The sequence below is a fragment of the Triturus cristatus genome, chromosome 2_1 (assembly GCF_964204655.1).
Source record: "Triturus cristatus chromosome 2_1, aTriCri1.1, whole genome shotgun sequence".
Taxonomy (NCBI): Eukaryota; Metazoa; Chordata; class Amphibia; order Caudata; family Salamandridae; genus Triturus; species Triturus cristatus.
The window spans coordinates 844,338,761-844,356,750 of NC_140581.1; the positions used below are offsets into that span (position 1 = coordinate 844,338,761).

The 17,990-nt window shown below is 41.6% G+C and overlaps 1 protein-coding gene across 1 annotated transcript in view; it reads right to left on the reverse strand.

Moving 5' to 3' along the window:
* The window catches only part of SLC1A1 (solute carrier family 1 member 1), a 309,344-nt gene that overhangs the window by 48,147 nt on the left and 243,207 nt on the right, over positions 1–17,990 (reverse strand). Inside the window, exon 8 of the mRNA XM_085632941.1 lies at positions 9,717–9,824. Coding sequence (XP_085489067.1) covers positions 9,717–9,824 — 108 coding nt within the window. The remainder of the gene's footprint in view (positions 1–9,716; positions 9,825–17,990) is intronic.

Genomic DNA, 17,990 nt, shown 5'->3' on the forward strand with positions numbered 1-17,990 from the left:
GTCTGTTTATTTTTCTCTCCTCTCACGCCAGTTATTTGATTTAATGTTATTTGCTTTAAACTGTGATCATATTGTGATTTACCTGTATTTCAAATGAAACCCATGTATTAAAAGTTCTAATGTATTATTGTGTATTGACCATTCATGTTGATGTTTAGATAGAAGTGCCTTTATAAATATACTGCGTTTGTTTACTTATTGATAAATATTTTCTGACAAGCTATGGTATTTTGATTTATTGTTGTTCGATAGGCATTACTTCATTACAGGTCCTCATGAAGGAATGGCTTTTGTCTCTAATTATCTGTGTCCCTATTATCTCTTACAAAGACCTATTGGAGGACCTCATGATTTGCAAGTAGAGTTTCCATGGGCCCAAACTCTGTATTGTGAATTATATTACTGAGGATAAAGTTTATGCTGTTGTCCGATATCTGTGTCTGTGCCCACAAAAATTTAGAACGCTTCGGCTGGATCAGTAGATCAGGAGTGAAAAAGAGGACATAGAGAGGAAAAGCAGGATTAGAGAGAAAGTGAGAGAGCAGAACACAATGAGGGAGGAAGTGAGGCAGCAAGGTAGTGAGGAACTGAGGTATGCAGAGAAAGTAAGAGCTCCGATAGGACAGGCAGCAGAAGTGTGTGTAAGGTTACCTCTTGTTGTCCAATCAACAAACAGTGGGACAGCATACCTTTTCACATAATGCCAGGGGCTGGATGGCCTACCCAACCAAGCAATGACAAATGAACAAAAACATTCTAGTGGTTGAAGAGGAACAACCCATTGCTCACTCTCTCTGTTTTACTTCTTACATGAACATTTTTGGTACCATGATGTCTGTTAAACAACAGAACCTGTTTGTAGCAAAGCCTAAAAAGACTTACAATGTGGACAATAAATTTCTGTTATCTGTCAATAGCACTAGTAGCCATCCGAAGGGATTCGTTCTACAAATTATGGTTACATTTGATTGTTCAGCAGTTTTGTTTTTTCCATCTTATCTGTTGCTTGTTCCCACTGTCTGTCCCTTTGCATCATGTCTGCATAGTCACTCTGCATGTGCACTGAAGCTAGCTGCTGCAGAAGTATGGGGCACAACACAAACCATTCAAATACAAATACAAATATGGATATATTTGGGGATTTATGCCACTCAAAGTCTGCTAACTAGCTCTTGCACAACTACCAATCTGGCTTCAGGTCATGTTAGATCATGACGATGGCTACCTTACACATTGTAGCTAATGCCCTCCAGACCACTGATATTGCAAGACCTCTCAGCTGCCTTTGACACAGTTGGCCATTCCACCCTCATCCACATCCAGGAATCTTGAATGAAATTCAGTAGCAAAGTCCTTCAATGGTTTCTCCTTCATCGGACACTAGTTCATTCACATGGACAGTTTCAGGTCTCACAAGATCCCTATCACTTTAAAGTTCCATACTGTCCAATGTCATTTTCAACATCTAAACGAAGTCCCAACAGCATCAAACTTCAACAATATGTTGGTGAAACACAACTCTACTTGCAGGTGTCCTCTGTCTAAGACATCCAATTCCTTAAACGCTGCTTGCACCTCATCCAGACCTGGCTGCCCAGTGCATACCTGAGACTCAACCCCACCGAAACAGAATTACTGTTATATGCCAAACACAACAAGCATGTAATAGTACAAACCTGGCTTAAAGACATGAACCTTTACAGACTTGAATCCAAATCTTCACTGAATACCAGCTCACTCAGAGTCACCTTGGACATCAACCTTACCCTCAAGGAACACATTGCCAAAAACGTGCAAACAGTCTACTACCAGCTCTCTCTTGTAAAGAAAGTGAGGCTGTCTCTTCCAACAAACATCCAAAACTGCTGTTCAAACACTTGTATTCTTCATTCTGAATGGCGGTATTGCCCTTCTTCATGGCCTTGCAGACTCCACATTGGTCCCCCCTTTAAGGGTATCTGACATGCCTCAGCACATCTCATCTAGGGCCTGAAGACATATAATCACATCATCCCCATTCTGATGGGACTCCACTGACTTTCCTTCCTGGCCCTCTCCATGTTCAAAACCAGATGCATCATTTACAAAACCATCATGGCTCATCGTCAGCATGCCTGCTTGTCTTGAAGACAAGCTTACCATCTCTAGTGGCCCTTGCCACATCCCCGACCAGTACGCAATCAGACTGGAAACTAAGAAATGTAAAATAAAAACAGGGTAGCAGGCCTTTCCTTCGGTGCACCTGGGATCAGGAGCAACATCCCCGTATCAATCATGACTGCTCCAGTTTAGGAAAGAGTTGAAGACTTACCTCTTTAAAGAACACTATATCACAATGTAATAACAGTACACTTCTGCTCCCAGAACCCAGCTACCTCTCCTAGTACTTCTACCCTCTCCTAGACTGTATGCTTGCCTCTGATCCTCCACAGTGGTCTGCTGACATCTGGCTACGTTTGTGCGTTAAAAACACCACATACATACATTTATACATACAGTCTGAGTTGGTAGTTGTAGCACCACTGGCTATTTTTACTGTTCTTTCTGCATTTCTTTTCTGCACATTTAGCAGTTTGGTTTAAATGAGCATGACTTTACATAGAAGCCACAGAGTTGCTGAATTATTAATGTGTACTGTAACCGTTCTCTGCTGTCTAAATACTTGTTAACATTCCCCACCATGTACAGAAAATTAACATAAAATAATCCATCTTAATCCTAGTCCATTTTACACAGTATGTGTCTCAGTCAGACTTTTGCTACAAGCTCCTTGATCACTTTGCTACATTGTTTGCCAAAATGAATGCATAATCAATCATGGAGAATATTTCAAGATTCCTGCTGATTCTGTTTCCAGATTTTATTTGTAGAACTAAAGAGGTAACCGTGACCACATTTCTTCCTGTTAGTATATATGGGCCAGATGTGCGACCATTAAGTTTAGCGAATCGCAAATTGCGCATAATTGCGACTCGCAATTTGTGACTCGCTAAACTTAATGTACAACAGTGTCTCAGACACTGTTTGCAATTCCCAATGGGGTTGAAAATTGCATACCTCATGGATACTAAGGAGGCTGTCGCAATTTGTGACCCCATTGGGAATGGCTCGCACTCCCAGGGATGGTGGCCTGCTGGGGTCAGCAGCCCACCATGTCTGGCACTGCTATTAAATAATGCATTTCTTTTTTAAATGCAGCCCGTTTTCCTTAAAGTATAACGGGATGCATTTAAAAAGAAAAATGAAACTATTCTGTTTTCTTTTTTAAGGGCAGGCAGTGGTCCCCGGGACCACGGCCTGCTCTTAAAAAATATTTACGCATCCATTCACATTCCGTTTGCGAGTGGTTTACCACCTACTTGAAGTAGGTGGTAAACTGCGAGTGTTTTGCGGCCGCAAATGCGGTCGCAAAACAGCAGTACATGGCATGGTGATTCGCTATTAGGAAGGGACGCCCCTTCCTAAAAGCGAGAGTCAGTGACTCGCAAAATAGCATTTTTACATGCCTGGAGCCTTTTTTTGTGGTCGGAAATGGGACGATCTCCCGTTTGCAGCCGCAAGAAAAGGGTTGTACATCTGGCCCTATATCTTTAGTTGTAGCTTTGAAAAGTTGAAGTATGGATTTGAGATTTGTTTGAAGGGTGTTTTCATCTACATTGGTGTGAGCCTCAAAGCACAGTAATCTTTCAAGGACTATCATGGGCTTGGATAAAAAGGTGACAGTACATCATTATATTAGGCAACATTATATTATTATGTCAGTCCTTCAGTAGGTTTGTTAAGGGCTTCATTTTTTACAGAAGTAGACAGAGTTCCTTTATTAACTGAAGGATTTTTGAGTCCAGAATTGACATGCGCAGCTATTCATTGACGAGTATTTAAAATATAATTCATATAACTGGGTAATTTCCACCTGCTTAAGGCCCTACTGAAGCCATCGCCTCTTGTTTGTGTTGTATAGAAAAAGCTCCCTGTCCTTTTCATTCATTCTATATGATGGTCACTGTAAGTATGCTGTCACTTGGGTCATCGTTCCGTTTCTTTGTCCTAGTGACCATCCAGGCATGTCTAATCTAATCATGTGCACTTCCCGGTTACTGAGATCTGAAACTCACCAGTACACTCCAGTTTGATCCTTTGTCCTCAAGGTTTAGGGCTGGCTTAGAGACAGCTGTACATGTCTCACACTCCTCATGTAAAAAAATCTGAATAAAAAAATACCTACATTTATACACATGCTTGTGGTCAGCCCTCTTAATCCATCGGTTTGCTAAACTGGTATTGTCGTTGCTCTGTAGCATTCTGCCTGGACAGTATGAGGTAACCCACTTCAATCAATGGCTTCTTGCACTGCCGGTGACAACATTTTTCTGAATCTCATGTTCAGATCCACCTAAAAAGAAGTCAGCGGGCTGGTGGGAAGTAATTTACTTACCGATGTTTTTTTATTTGCATTTGTATTCCTTTTTTGTAGCCATGTCTGTGTGTTTAAACTATGGCTTCTGGATACAGTAATTCAAACCCAATGGTACCGAATCACATGTTCCTGCTATATGTTTTGAAATTAAAGGCGATTTGTATGTCTGGCCCCAAAATGGCTTCCATTTATTTGTCATGAGGAGATTCTGCTTAGTAACATGGCGCTGGTCTTGTACTGTTCTGTTAAAATTATATGCAATGGTTATTTTATTTTTTTTCAAGTTTTTATTGCAGGCACATAGGGAGTGGTGGCACGTTTTCTCTTTTTCCTTCTATTTACTACTATTTAAGACATATACTTTCAATAGAAAAAAAATAATCATCACACCAGCATGCCATGGCCATGCATATATTATTTGCTAATGCTTAGTAAATTAGCAGCATTTTCGCTAGCAATTGTTTTTTGGGATGGTAAAATAGATAAAAGCAGTTCAATTTTCTGGAAATGATAAATAATTTATGTTGTGGTTACTATGTAAAGCTATTCATCAAATATAAATATCTTACTTTTTTTCTTCTCATAAAGACGTCTTTCTTCACATGTATTATAATTTTGCTTCTATGAATAATATGCACATATTTAATTTCAAGATAAAGGTTTGTAATTGAAATCACATTTGAGAAAATGACCGCTTGTTTTATGTAGCTGTGTTCATATTTTTATTGAAAACCTTAGTAAGCATCTTCGCTACATACACTATTTTGCTAGTTTCCATTTTTATAATTTAAATAATTTTTCTGTCAATTTTTGAAACAACCAAGTTACAAACATGGTGAAAACTAAATTTGTATTACCCAAGGCTAAGAAATACAAACGCCTGTGATGTAGAAGCCAAACAGGATAGGAGGAAAGTATATTAACAATCAGTTAAAGAGAAAAACAAAGAAAAAAAACGAAAGAAGAAAAATTGATCAATAGCCCCCAAATGTTAACTAAACTACAGAAAAAGTTTTGATTCTAGCGTTAAATAAGGTAATGGAAATCACTGCAAGGGTAGCATAATGCCTTTCCCACTAGAAGCACGTTCCTCTTCTTGAGTGATATTTTTAGGCATGATTTATTTAAGAAAGTCATCCTGCCGATCATCACAGTCAGGGAGGAGTGTTTGGGAACTTGTAAATGCACATGTCTGTTTAACCAGCCATCTCAGGCATTGGCCAGCTGTGTTGTACAGCCAGCTTGGAGAAAAGCCTGCTTCTTGGGGATGAGCGAGCGTCATGTCAGCCCGCTCAGGCCACTCACAGCGCTGCTCTCATGCTGGTATTATATGCATTAGAGCAGCACTGTGATTGCCCCCTGGAAGTTTGTGCAGCATGACCAGTGTCGGAAGACGAGCACCAAGGCAGTGGCTGCAGGAGCAGGTAAGTTTAAAAAATGATTGACCCCTCACCCCGCCTCACGCCCCCTGCATTGCCCCGCCACCCCAAAATTGGAGCAGCCACCACTGCAGAATTCACGATCCTAGATAAGATGAGCACGATACACTTGTCAGATAACCTGTGCTCACCCTCTGCTTGGCACAGAGCATTCAGGCTTATCCTCAGGGGCAAAGTGTAAAGTAATGGCACTGCTCCACCCTCGAAACACACTGAGCACACTACAAAAAGACTCCACACCGTATGTATAAAACACTGGTGCTTGTATAAAACACACTCAAATCAAAATGACATACACATTGGATATATGCTTTACAATTATAAGCATTTGTCGAACTCTCCCATTAGCAGCAGAACAGCATGAAAATCTATGTACCCTTCATAGGGATTAACTTGCTCCATTATTCCCTCAGGCTTGAAAGCGACATAATAAATAATGTGCATCCTTTCCCAGTGGTATTCACGATCCAAGTGATCCCTTCCACATCCAAAATGGCAGAAAGATATATATATGCAAGCTGTTTAGAGATATTCCACTTTTCCGCTATGATATTAGCATAAACCACGAAATCCCCAGATATTGCATACCCAGTACAGTTGTAATGGTCAAGAAATCATAGGTTTTGACTATGCCTCATCTACCAGCCCGTTAGCCACTCAAGCTACACCAGCCAACGCTACACGTTGCATCCACTGGCAACACTTTAATTAGATTGTCGGGACCACTTAAAGTGGAAGGAAACAGTTACTTTGTTTTGTCCATCCAGATTAGGCCGTCAAGGCACCCAGCGGCACCTTCATGAGTACGGGATAACTATCCTCCCCGTAGGCAAAAGCCTGTGACACTGGAAGCTGGCACGCTTCTAATTTGGAGAAATGTTTCTCCCCAGGTGGAGGTGCGAGCCACAGTTGCTCCAGGGAGCCAGCTGCGGGTACAAACAAGACACAACAAGACCCCTCAGGTCCAGTCACGAATGTTACAAACAACAGAGTACCTTGTGGTGTGGGTCTGGGGAGAGGAATCCATTGACCTCAGACTGAGTCCACGATATCAGGCCCGGTCGTCGGACACAGTCCAGACTCCTGACCCGGGTCCCGCAGACTCGGAAAACATCCCCCAACACCCTTTGAACACCACACTCTACAAAGTGCAGGCTTGCTCAGGTTTCCGGTTGCAAGCTCGGGTTCCTCGGACTTGGCATACTTCCCCAGCACTCCTCGAAGCCTTCATGTTACGACACCCCAAGTGGGCTGCTGATATCTATGAGCACACTCCACTGCACAGTCTGATTACTGCATACGTCAGGACGATCCTTGTCCCAACCGACGATAAGTTCCACCCATTTCCACCGCACCCTCACGGTCCTTACAATCTTGTGGAATTGGAAGATCCTTTGTGTCCATGGAATCTCATGGACAGGAGGCCAGCCAACCAGCCCTTTCAGAGTGCTCAGTGACCCGGACCACGACAGCTAGCAATTAGCTGCAGCCCAGCAACATCCAAGCGGGATCCACCAAGTGATAGTCCCCTTGCTGTAGCACAGCAAGCCCCAGGCCACAGTCTGCAGATAATCCAATTGTAGTCCCTCCCGCCCCAATGCTTCCTCTTGTCGATGTCCCAGCATTGAGCCAGCATATTGAGGCTCCAATATCAAAAGCATCTCTAAACTCCTGAGGAGGGAGCCCAAGTAGTTATAAACACAATGGCTTTTGAAGATGAGATCAGTTCAAAAGGCCACCTTTGAAATACACAGGCCCCCTCTAAATGTAGTCCTGTCTGCCATCTGACCCTGTGAGGTGTGATCAGTATCTTTAGAAGGGCCAGGACCTTGCTCTTTGGAATGTTGGTGCCAATTCCAACCCCTCTTATCCTTCTCAGGAAGTCACCTCATAGTCAGAGGTCTGCAGTTTCCCTTGAGTGCCCCTAGTTTATGGCCATCTAGCAGAATTGACAGGTTGACAGGCACGCAGAGGGCCATGAGCTTTGAAATGCTCACTTTCGCAAAATGGCATTTCCACTTTATTAATGTCAAATCCAATCTCACTAGTGGAGAGGATTTGCCATTACTAACCCATTTCTACCAAACACCATACTGCTACTCTTCTGCATGTAGGAAATACAGCTCAATAGCCTTTCCAAAGATCTCCCATGTTAATCAATCTGAGAAGCAGGCCACACAGTACTGAACACACCACTTGGTGATATTCACTACTAGGGCATGTAGCACACGTGCACATGCCCTACCTCTTCCCTACACCGCATCCTTCCCCCAGGGAGTACTCAGATGTAGCGAGAGACATCCAGAACTTTGGCAAATAGCTATTAAATGCCTAGCTGAGTAACAGTAACCTACAGAGACAGGCCCGCAACGGCAAACCTGTGGTATTTTTAAAGAGCTATCTCTGTGGGTAGCACAACCAGGGATACAGGCCCACAGAGTGGCATTGGAGTTACATGCCTTAGGTATATGTCTTACCACTGGACAAGGGACTTGCAGCTAGCTAAAATCAGCCAATCATGTATACACCAATCACCAGTATGTATATGACAAGCACCGTGCTTTGGCACTGAACAGTAGTGTCAAAGCCTAAGGCTAGCATGTAGATCAGCGAAAAACCAGGAGGGACAAAAGCAAAAGTCGAGGGAAAGCACCCGAAAAGGGACCCTTTCCAACACCCATGAATCTCTGGGTGAGTTTCCCCACCATTTCAGGTGTCCACAACCTGAATACCCACAATCCAATGCCTATGGGCAGATCTGCTGACACAAACATTCTGTTGTAGGGGCAGAATCTTCTGTAGGGTGATTCCACTTCCAAATTTACAATCAGTCAGTAATGCATCGGGGATGAAGCTCTCTGCTTGTTAATTAAGTTATTTTTATATATAACAGGTCTGCAAAAACCTTTGCCAATCAAGCCTATTGTCTATACATTTTTTAAAATTTTAGAGCCAGTTCCAAATCCCCAGTTGCACCAGCACCAAAATGTTTAGCAGCTACCAACAGTTTGAAATGAGTGGATTCTTTTAATTTGAAGTATTGCACTGATGTCTTTCTATGCAATTTAGTTCAAACCAATGAGTTCCTGTTCGCTTTGGCTAAACAGTGTCAAATCTCTGCATATAAACCAGAGGCATTCATTAATAAATTAAGGTCCAAAAAGGCGTATTGGTTTATTTAGCTTTTAGGCATTGGGATACCCAAAATCTATCTAAAGATATTTTTTATCCCAAGATTCATATGTGTATATAGCCCGGACTGGATTAGGAGAATGCAATCAATTTTAGCCACTCTCTACAAAGCACAAATCAATCCATAGCTGACCAGGTAAAGCACAGAGGCACAACCCATCTTGATTTAGATACATTTAGTACACAAAATGCCTTACACGCCATCAGGAAGCCAGTTAACCAACTTCTTTGCCCCATTCCACCTGACAAGGCCTTGAAATACCACTGTGCAGGCTGCCTATTGCGGAAATCTCTACTTCCGAGCTCCAAGTGCCTGCAGGGCCTGATCTGGAGTTTATCCTTGTTTGCTAGTTTGTCTCTCCACCTAGTATGAAAAGAGGGTATTGGACAGATCCCTGACAGTTTTAAGATCCTAAAGCTTTCTTACAGTTACTTATATGCAGCACAAGACCTGCAACCGTGGGAAAAATAATTGAGTCCAGCCAGTCTCCATTCATGAATCCCAACCAGTATGTTGCACGACTCCTTTACCACTGATGAGCTGTGTGCAGATATGTCTACAAAATATCACTACAAAAGACCTGCAATGTAGGCAGTACCTGCTTCCAGTATTTACATTTTTTTTTACAATTTATTCAGCGAGCCAAAATGTATATTCAAATACCTACCCACTTAGTACGGTAGCCATGTACAGTCCCAGCTTACGGAAGATTTCCCAGTCATTAACTTCTATTATTTTTCCAGCAATCAAGAATAAAATACCGACTGGCATGTACCTGGAGTGCAAAGAAAGGAGTGAACTTCATGTAAGACGCCAATTTGCCACAAGTTTATGACAGCACTTTTTAAATCCAAAACAGTAGTCTAATCATTTTCGGTTTGAGGAGATCAAATACATCATATATATTTATATCACAATTTAGGAACATAGCAACACAATCCATTAGCTACAGACATATAGGAAGCCACAACTGACTTTCGATGTAGGCTTGGCCGTTATGGCGTGATTGTCATTGTCAGCAAAAAATCAGAAAAGCAGTGCTCAGGATTGCAAAGACAATCGCATTTTCTTTTGGTTCTCCTATTGCTGGATGGAGAGCAATTCAAGCATTGCAGCTGACAGCTGGGATGTAGGGCCATCTGCAGATGGGATGCCCTCTTGCTTTTGGGTGAGTGATCACATGGCTGCATTTATGTGTCATGAGCAGATTCTTCTTAGCAACATGGCAGCTGGGCCGAGTTTGCTCACAAGTCTCTAATGCAACAAGTATATCAAAGATCACCAAAGTGTCATTATGCCAGATGTATTGCCAGTGAGAAACATAAAAGAGCAGCCAGAAATGTGAATCGAATGTTGGTGTGTGTAGTTTTGATGTAGAAGACTTCGCATACGGTTCACATACGGGCCATAAGTGCATAATCCTAAAGGAATCTGTGGCCATAATTGGGTCAGGCACATATCTATTAACATCAATGCAATAATGCAGACTATACTCATTTGTCATTGGTGTACATGTTAGGTATTTATAGACCAAAGTGGTCTTTTAAGGCATTATAGGGCCTAAGGCAGATAGATTTTTCATATTGTCGTACTATAAGGCCTATTGCTAAATTCACACATGTAAATTTACTATTACATTTTATAGTAAATTTACACTTTTGGTTATTTACCATTCAAGGAGTGTAAGTTTACTTCAAAGTGTATACTTACATGTTTCAACTCCCTGAATTCTTGGGCTGGAGCCTAATTTATAAATGTAAAGCTTCTACTAGTAACTTTTCACAACAGGTGGAGATCTATGCTACCGGAGCAGAAACCAAGCTTTGGTAAAAGATAGGGAAAATTTCAAAATGGTTAATACATTTAAAAAACATAATTAGGAATGAAGTTGATATATTTATTTTAAATATACAACAAAATAAAAAATGCTACAGCACTATTTAACCTAATTTTGCATTAGACATTTAATCCAATATATCCACCTGATGTAATACGTTTTTATTTATTTATTTATTTTGTATTAAAAGTTACAATAAGTTATGTATAGCATTAATTTTAATTAATTTAATTTAGAAAATAAAGTTATATTTATTTTTTAATTGTTAAAGTTACTAAAATATTCTAGAATTAAATAGTATATATTACACATATTTGTATAAGTTTAAATTAACTGTATATCTATACTTTTAAAAAGGCAAAATAAATTACTTTATTTTAACATTATTTCCCATGGTGTTCTATTTTAAGTCTGTACCTTGATTATTTTCTATGAGAGGCCACAGTTTTGGTCCCTTACTGGCTGTAGTAACTAAACAAATGTAGTTTGTGAATGGAAATGGCCTTACGCTTTTGTGGGTGGCTGCATAATCCATGCCTAACCATCCCTAAGCCCCTTGTTACTCCACTGTTTACCACTCCTATTGACTAATAAATAGACCCAATTTTCCAGCCACTTCCCTCTCCCTCCCACTAAAACTGAGGCAAATGTGTGATCTCCACGTATAAAAGATAGGAGAGGCGGAGACGTCTGCACGTAGGTTTATGAATAGTATTTTGTAGTATGTGAGTAGCACTATTGTTCTACTAAATGGTCTATAAAATGCAATTTGTGAATAGGCTACAATGTGGATCAATGCACAGATGCAACTTCCTGTCCATAGAACCTGTGTGCTTGAATCCCAGTTTGAGGAGTAAAGCGTAGCTGTCATCAAACAAAAATGTTTCCACCGTATTGATTGGTCATTGTCAGCTAGCAAACTATTCAATTCAGCAAAGAAAGTTCAATGGTTATCATCAAGAATTTGGTTGGCACTCAACCCCAGCACTGTTTAAGAATAGCTCAGTTGTAGATACCTATACTTCTTCCAACAAAAGCTGAATTCTTGTAGGAGTGGCCACATTGACTTTCAATATCCTCTTTAGTGGCAGTTTTCTAGTTCCAATTTACTTGTGACAAGGAGCCATGCTGTGGGCAAGTCTAGCCTTGCTTCATTTTTGTCCTCCATTTGTCCTTGACAGACTAGTTGAAGCATCTGCTACTGGCCTCTTAATAACCTGCACGGCAGTAGTACCACTAGAAGTGATTATCCCAACAAGTAACAGAATATTGTCATGAGCTCTGGGAACTTTGCTAATTGCGGACGCCAGAGACCTCTTTGATTACGCATTTATCTCCTCGAAGAGGTGAGCTGTGACTCCATGGCAGGTTATCTCCGCCACCCCCTGCTGTTCACATTTCTCTGTGCTCTGTTTCTCCCCCTCTTGTGCCCCTACTGGACTTTAATATTTAATGGGGCCAGAGAATCAGGAGGCATCCTTCTACATCAAACACCAAGTCCATTAATCTACCGGTAAGATAGGGGTGGACATCTTCTTCAAATTCTGCTGCACCTACCAATCACTCAGCCTAGCGTCGCTGTCAAATAATACGACCTAATAGCCATCATTCTTTTTAATGCTAATGCATATGTATACTATTGTATTGGAGTACTGACATGGCACTTCATACCTCTGATGACGTTACTAAGTGATCAGCTTCCTGAGCAACGTTTTGGTTGAAAAGGGTATTGATTGTAATTTGACTTATGTGTGAAGTTTGGAGAAGTGCTCTAAATACTGCATGACAAAGTTGCTTAGCATAATGGTGAATTGTTGCAGAGAGTACTGGTAGACCACTCACACATATGGATACTTACCATCTTTTTTAGTGTTACATACCAGTCAATATATAATGTGGAGTAGTCAAGTGTAACAGAGGCCCAATCCCTGCAAACACTGTTAGCAACCAGTGAATACAAAGTATGGATTCACTTCTGAATGACAGAAGCCCAATCCCTGGAAGCACTTTTAAGCAATCAGTGAGCACTATATGAAGTACCACATGTGTATGAAATGCTCCACTCCTAGAAGCTATGGAATGATGCAGAGTGACTGAAGGAGTAAACAGTTAGACAAAGTGGGCTGAGCAGAGGGGTTGCTACTACTAGGGTGGGTTTCCTATTAAGTAACTTGTAACCTTGTAACCTTTCCAATAAACGTACAACCTGTTATTCTATGTGAACCGGCTACCTGACTCTTACATACCAAAAGAAATCTTTAATTATAACACTGGCGACTAATGAGATGAGAGAGTTTTTGAATATCTGTGGTATTACTGGTGATGAACGGAGCAAACCTACATGTGATGGGAACTAAATGGAAAGAAATAAGTGAAGGTAGAATGAAGACTTAAGAAGGAAAAAGAAAAAGAGTCCCCATGAAACCCCACCCCCACCCCATCGGACAGCCTGCGGACAACGAAACCAATTATTGAAAGCTTAAGGGTGTGACCTGCAACTCAGAATGTGCACTGATGACCAAAGATGATCATTTAACCAGTGCAAACATGGAGTGGAGTTGGCTTGGAGTCAGTATCTTTCACTATTGGAGGACATACCGGCGATGAATGAGCTGACTATATCTGGATTTATCCACAATTTCAGAATTGTATTCAAGTTGAACTTTTGGCACATTAATTAAGGATTGAACTGGGGGTAAGTGAATTTAGATATTCAACAGGTTATTTGCCGTTGCTGCCATGATTAGCACTAAGAGCGCTAAATGTAATCTTACCCAGTGCTGAGACAGTTGAGGCGTGAGCATTTGAAAGCTGTGTGTTTTGGTTTAAAAGTAAACCAGCATGAGCCGCATAGTAACAATGATCCTTGTGGGGTGCTCTGACATCTGCGTGACTGAAAGACTAGAAAGCGTACAGCAGTAGCAGCATGCCTGTGGAGTGCTCGCGAGCCACGTCGGCTGTATTGTTTGGAACACAGTGCCTCAGCTGGTATACAGGTTACAGCCATTATAAGCCATCACATCCTCTCAGGAGTGGATCAGAAGTTGGACAAACAGGGGAGTTAATTTGTGGCTGATTCTGAGGTGGTTGTATAAACTGTGGTGGATGCTATCAAAGAGAGCTTGTACAGATCATACGCTTTCCACAAGTGTTTCATGGCGATACTGTGTAGTTTTGAATCTACAGTCATCGTGTTCTATGTGAAAGTTCGGATGAGGTGTTGTTCCACGGAGAGAACTTTGGATTTGCTGTAAGAGAATTGTTTTCAATGGTATGCTGATTTTTTATATATGGTGTCAGTTGTATTGTACATTTTTGCTTATTCTTTTCCTATCTTGAGTGGAGTGGTCAGTTTTGTTTTGGATACGTACAATAGAAGCATTAGGCCATTTGAGGCCATGGTCCTGTGAGAGTGCGCAGGAGAGGGTGTGTGCCACAGGTGTTCTTGGTCCGGCAAGACGACGCAGCAGATATGTTAACTATATGTCCCTGGTCCTGTAAGAGTGTGCAGTTGAGAGTGAGTGTAAAGAATGTTACCTTGGTCCTGCGAGAGTGGATATGTTGACTATATCTCTGGTCCTGTAAGAGCTTGCAGAAGAGGTTGAGTCTATAGAATGTTTCCTTGGTCTTGGGAGAGTGTGAGGTGGAAGGTATGTTGTCTATATCCCTTATCCTTTTTGAGTATGCAGTACAGCTGAGTGTGTAGTATTTTTCCCAGGTAATGCTAAAGTGAAATATGCAAAAGTGTGTAGTAGAGGGGGTGTTACTGTATGTCCCTAGTCCAGCGAGAGTGCACAGTAGTGGGCTAGTTTTACCTTGTTCCTAATGCAAGTGTGCTTAAGAGGGAGAGTGTACTGTAGAGGGTTTGGGTAGAACATGTTCCTGGTCCTTCATTTGAAGGAGATAGAAGGTATGTGGATTGTATGTGTGTCACTGGGGTATAAATATCGTTCCCATGGTATTTCCCAAGCAAGAGGTTTTGAGTGAGTATTTTAAAGCTTATTGAAGCTAGCGTCTTTTGGTTCAGTTTATATTGTTATAGTTGTGTGAATAATTTATAAGGCTTTTTGAAGCTACAGTCTTTTAGAGGACTGTTTGTAATTTTATTAGGACTGTTTGTAGTTTTTATTATTTTCTAGGGAAGGGGAGGTGTAATAATCTGGTGTTGGTTGTAATGCATTCTCTGCACAGCCTCTCTGTTTCCCTGCTCTACTCAGCCAGTGTATGATGCCATGGAATGTTGGTGAGTGACAGAAGGAGTGGACAGTTAGAGAGAGTGGGCTGAGCAGAGAGAATGTTGCTCCTTGTGGGGGTTTCCTATTAAGTAACTTGTAACCATGTAAGCTTTCCAATAAACCTATAACCTGCTATCCTTCATCAACTGGCTACCTGACACTAACATACCAAGAGGAATCTTTAATTATAACAGAGTCCCCCAAGACTGAAAGAGGAAATAGGGCTAGCCAGGTGCAACAGGACCTCGAACCCTAGAGAACTGTTAAGCTGCAAGTGAGTATATATTATAGGAAGTACATGCATTGGGAGGTTCTTCCCACATAGGCACTGAAAATAACAGCCATAAGTCTGGAGTTCACAAAAGAGTGAAATGGTCATGTAGGTGCAGTGCATGGCTTTAATTCTCTCTACAACATGTGATAATTATTCCAACACAGTGGTAAGCTGTGACAGCTTGAGTAGCCAGGCTGGGTGTCCCTCGACTGGCCTTTCATGCCATGATTTTGTTGTGTAAAGAGGTACCCTTGAGGTCCCAGCATTTCATTATAAGGTAGCTAGGTGGAAAGTCCAACCAAATTCTCCTTGTCTCATATGGAGAACAGCACTTGCGGGGGCAGTTGCAGCAGTTTTTAATTACAACGCAACAAACAGACACGTTTCGGCTTACGCCTTTTTTGATCGAAAAAGGCGTAAGCCAAAATGCGTCTGTATATATAGTATTGTGGCAGTGATATTATCGCCTGGGGGTAAGAGGAGTGTTATTTCACTACTGATAAGAGACTTTGCCTGATGTGATGACTCAATATCAACGGAGTGCCTGCTGCAGCGATGTTGTGATTTCTGCAGCCAACAATGCTTGGGACACCACTGTGGGCAGAGAGGCCACATTACTGAATGGGCTTTCACCTGCAGACGAATCATTTACAGCAAGACTGCGAGTGAGGCAAGCGGCGGAGCACGTGATGAGTTACTGTCCCTTTAATGATGAGGTGAACCAATAAGATCCATAGCGCCTGTATTTGAACATCGTACAGGCGTAATGACTTTCACTATGAGACCAGCACTGATTAAAGCTGACCGCTGAAATGCGTCTGCCTTGACATTTCATGGCTCATCGCTGTATGCCTCCCAATTGAATAAATCAAGTTTGCAGCGCTCTTTGCTGTGTCGGGCTAATTCGTATTTGGAGTGAGTATTGGTTCGGATATATATATATATGTATATATATATATGTATATATTATTTTACTTTATTTTATTTTTTCACTTAAAAAAACAAAGGTTACAGGGACGTTATAGTTAGGCTCAGATTTCACTCGTACAAAACCAATGACCCGTAATGCACTGCTTATCACTCATGACATGGTCAGTGACATCACTGATGACTTCACTGTTGCCTTCATCCAGTGAGTGTTCTCTAAAAGTTTATGTTAAATATATATATAGTAAGCTATTACATAACTCAAATTTGTATACTTTGAATGCTAGCAATGAGTGATACTATTTCTAACATATATTATGTGAGTGGCTGTGTGATTGTGTGTATCTTTGTGTGAGTGGGTGTCTGAGTGGCTGTATGGGTGTGTGAGTGGCTGCAAGGGTGAGTGAGTGGCTGTGCGAGTAGCTATATGGGTGAGTGAGTGGGTGGGTAAGTGGCTTCATGGGTAGGTTACGGGGGTGTGAGTAGCTGTATGGGTGTCTGAGTAGCTGTATGGGTGAGTGACTGGGTGTGTAAATGGCTGTATGGGTGAGTGAGTGGCTGTTTGAGTACGCATTTGGTTAACTGAGTGAGTGTGTGAGTGGCTGTATTGGAGTGAAAGTGTCTGTGTGAGTGGCTGTATGGGTGAGTGAGTGAACATGTGAGTGGTTGTATGGATATGTGCATGGGTATGTAATTGGTTTTGTGGGTGTTTAATTGGCTATGTTGAGAGGCTGTATGGATGACTGAGTGGGTGTATGAGTAGCTGTATTGGTGATTGAGTTGGTGTGTGAATGGCAGTATGGGTAAGTGAGTGGCTCTGTGAGTGACTGTATGGGTGAGTATATGAGTGAGTGGCTGTGTGTGTGAGTGGCTGTGTGTGTGAGTGAGTGGATGTGTGAGTGGCTCTGTGTATGAGTAAGTGGGTGTGTGAGTAGATGTTTGAGTGGTTGTGTGGAGGTATGAGTGGGGGTGTGAGTGGTTCTGTGGATGATATCATCAGTGATGTCATTGACCATGTCATGAGTGATGTAATATGTGAGATGATGTGCAGTGCATTGTGGGGTGTAAGTTATAGTTAGCTCAGGTAACTATAGCTACTGATTTGTAATGGTTTTGTACAAGTTAAATCTGAGCCTAATTATAACGTCCCTGAAACCTTTGGCTTTGTCAGTAAATTTCTAGGTTTTTTAAAATCCTATTTCCTAACTATAACGTCCCTGGAATCTTTGTTTTTTTAAGTGAATTTCTAAGGTTTAAAAAAAAATCATACCCATAACATCTCTGTAACCTTTGTTTTTTTCTGTGAATTTCATGGCTTTTTAATGTTATTTCCTAACTGTAACCTGTAACCTTTGCGAGTGGTGTGTAAGTGGCTGTAAAGGTTAGTGAGTGGGTGTGTGAGTGGCTGTATGGGCCTGTGAGTGGGTATGTGAGTGGTATTGAGGGTGTGTAAATGGGTGTAGGAGTGACTATATAGGTGTGTGAGAGGGTGTGTGAGTGGCTATATTGGTCTGTGAGTGGGTGGATGAGTGGGTGGATGAGTGCATGAGTGGATGTGTGAGTAGCTGTATGGTTCAGACTGGGTGTGTGAGTGGTTGTATGGGTCTGTGAGTGGGTGGATGAGTGTATGTATGGGTGGATGAGTGGGTGTGTGAGTAGTTTTGAAGG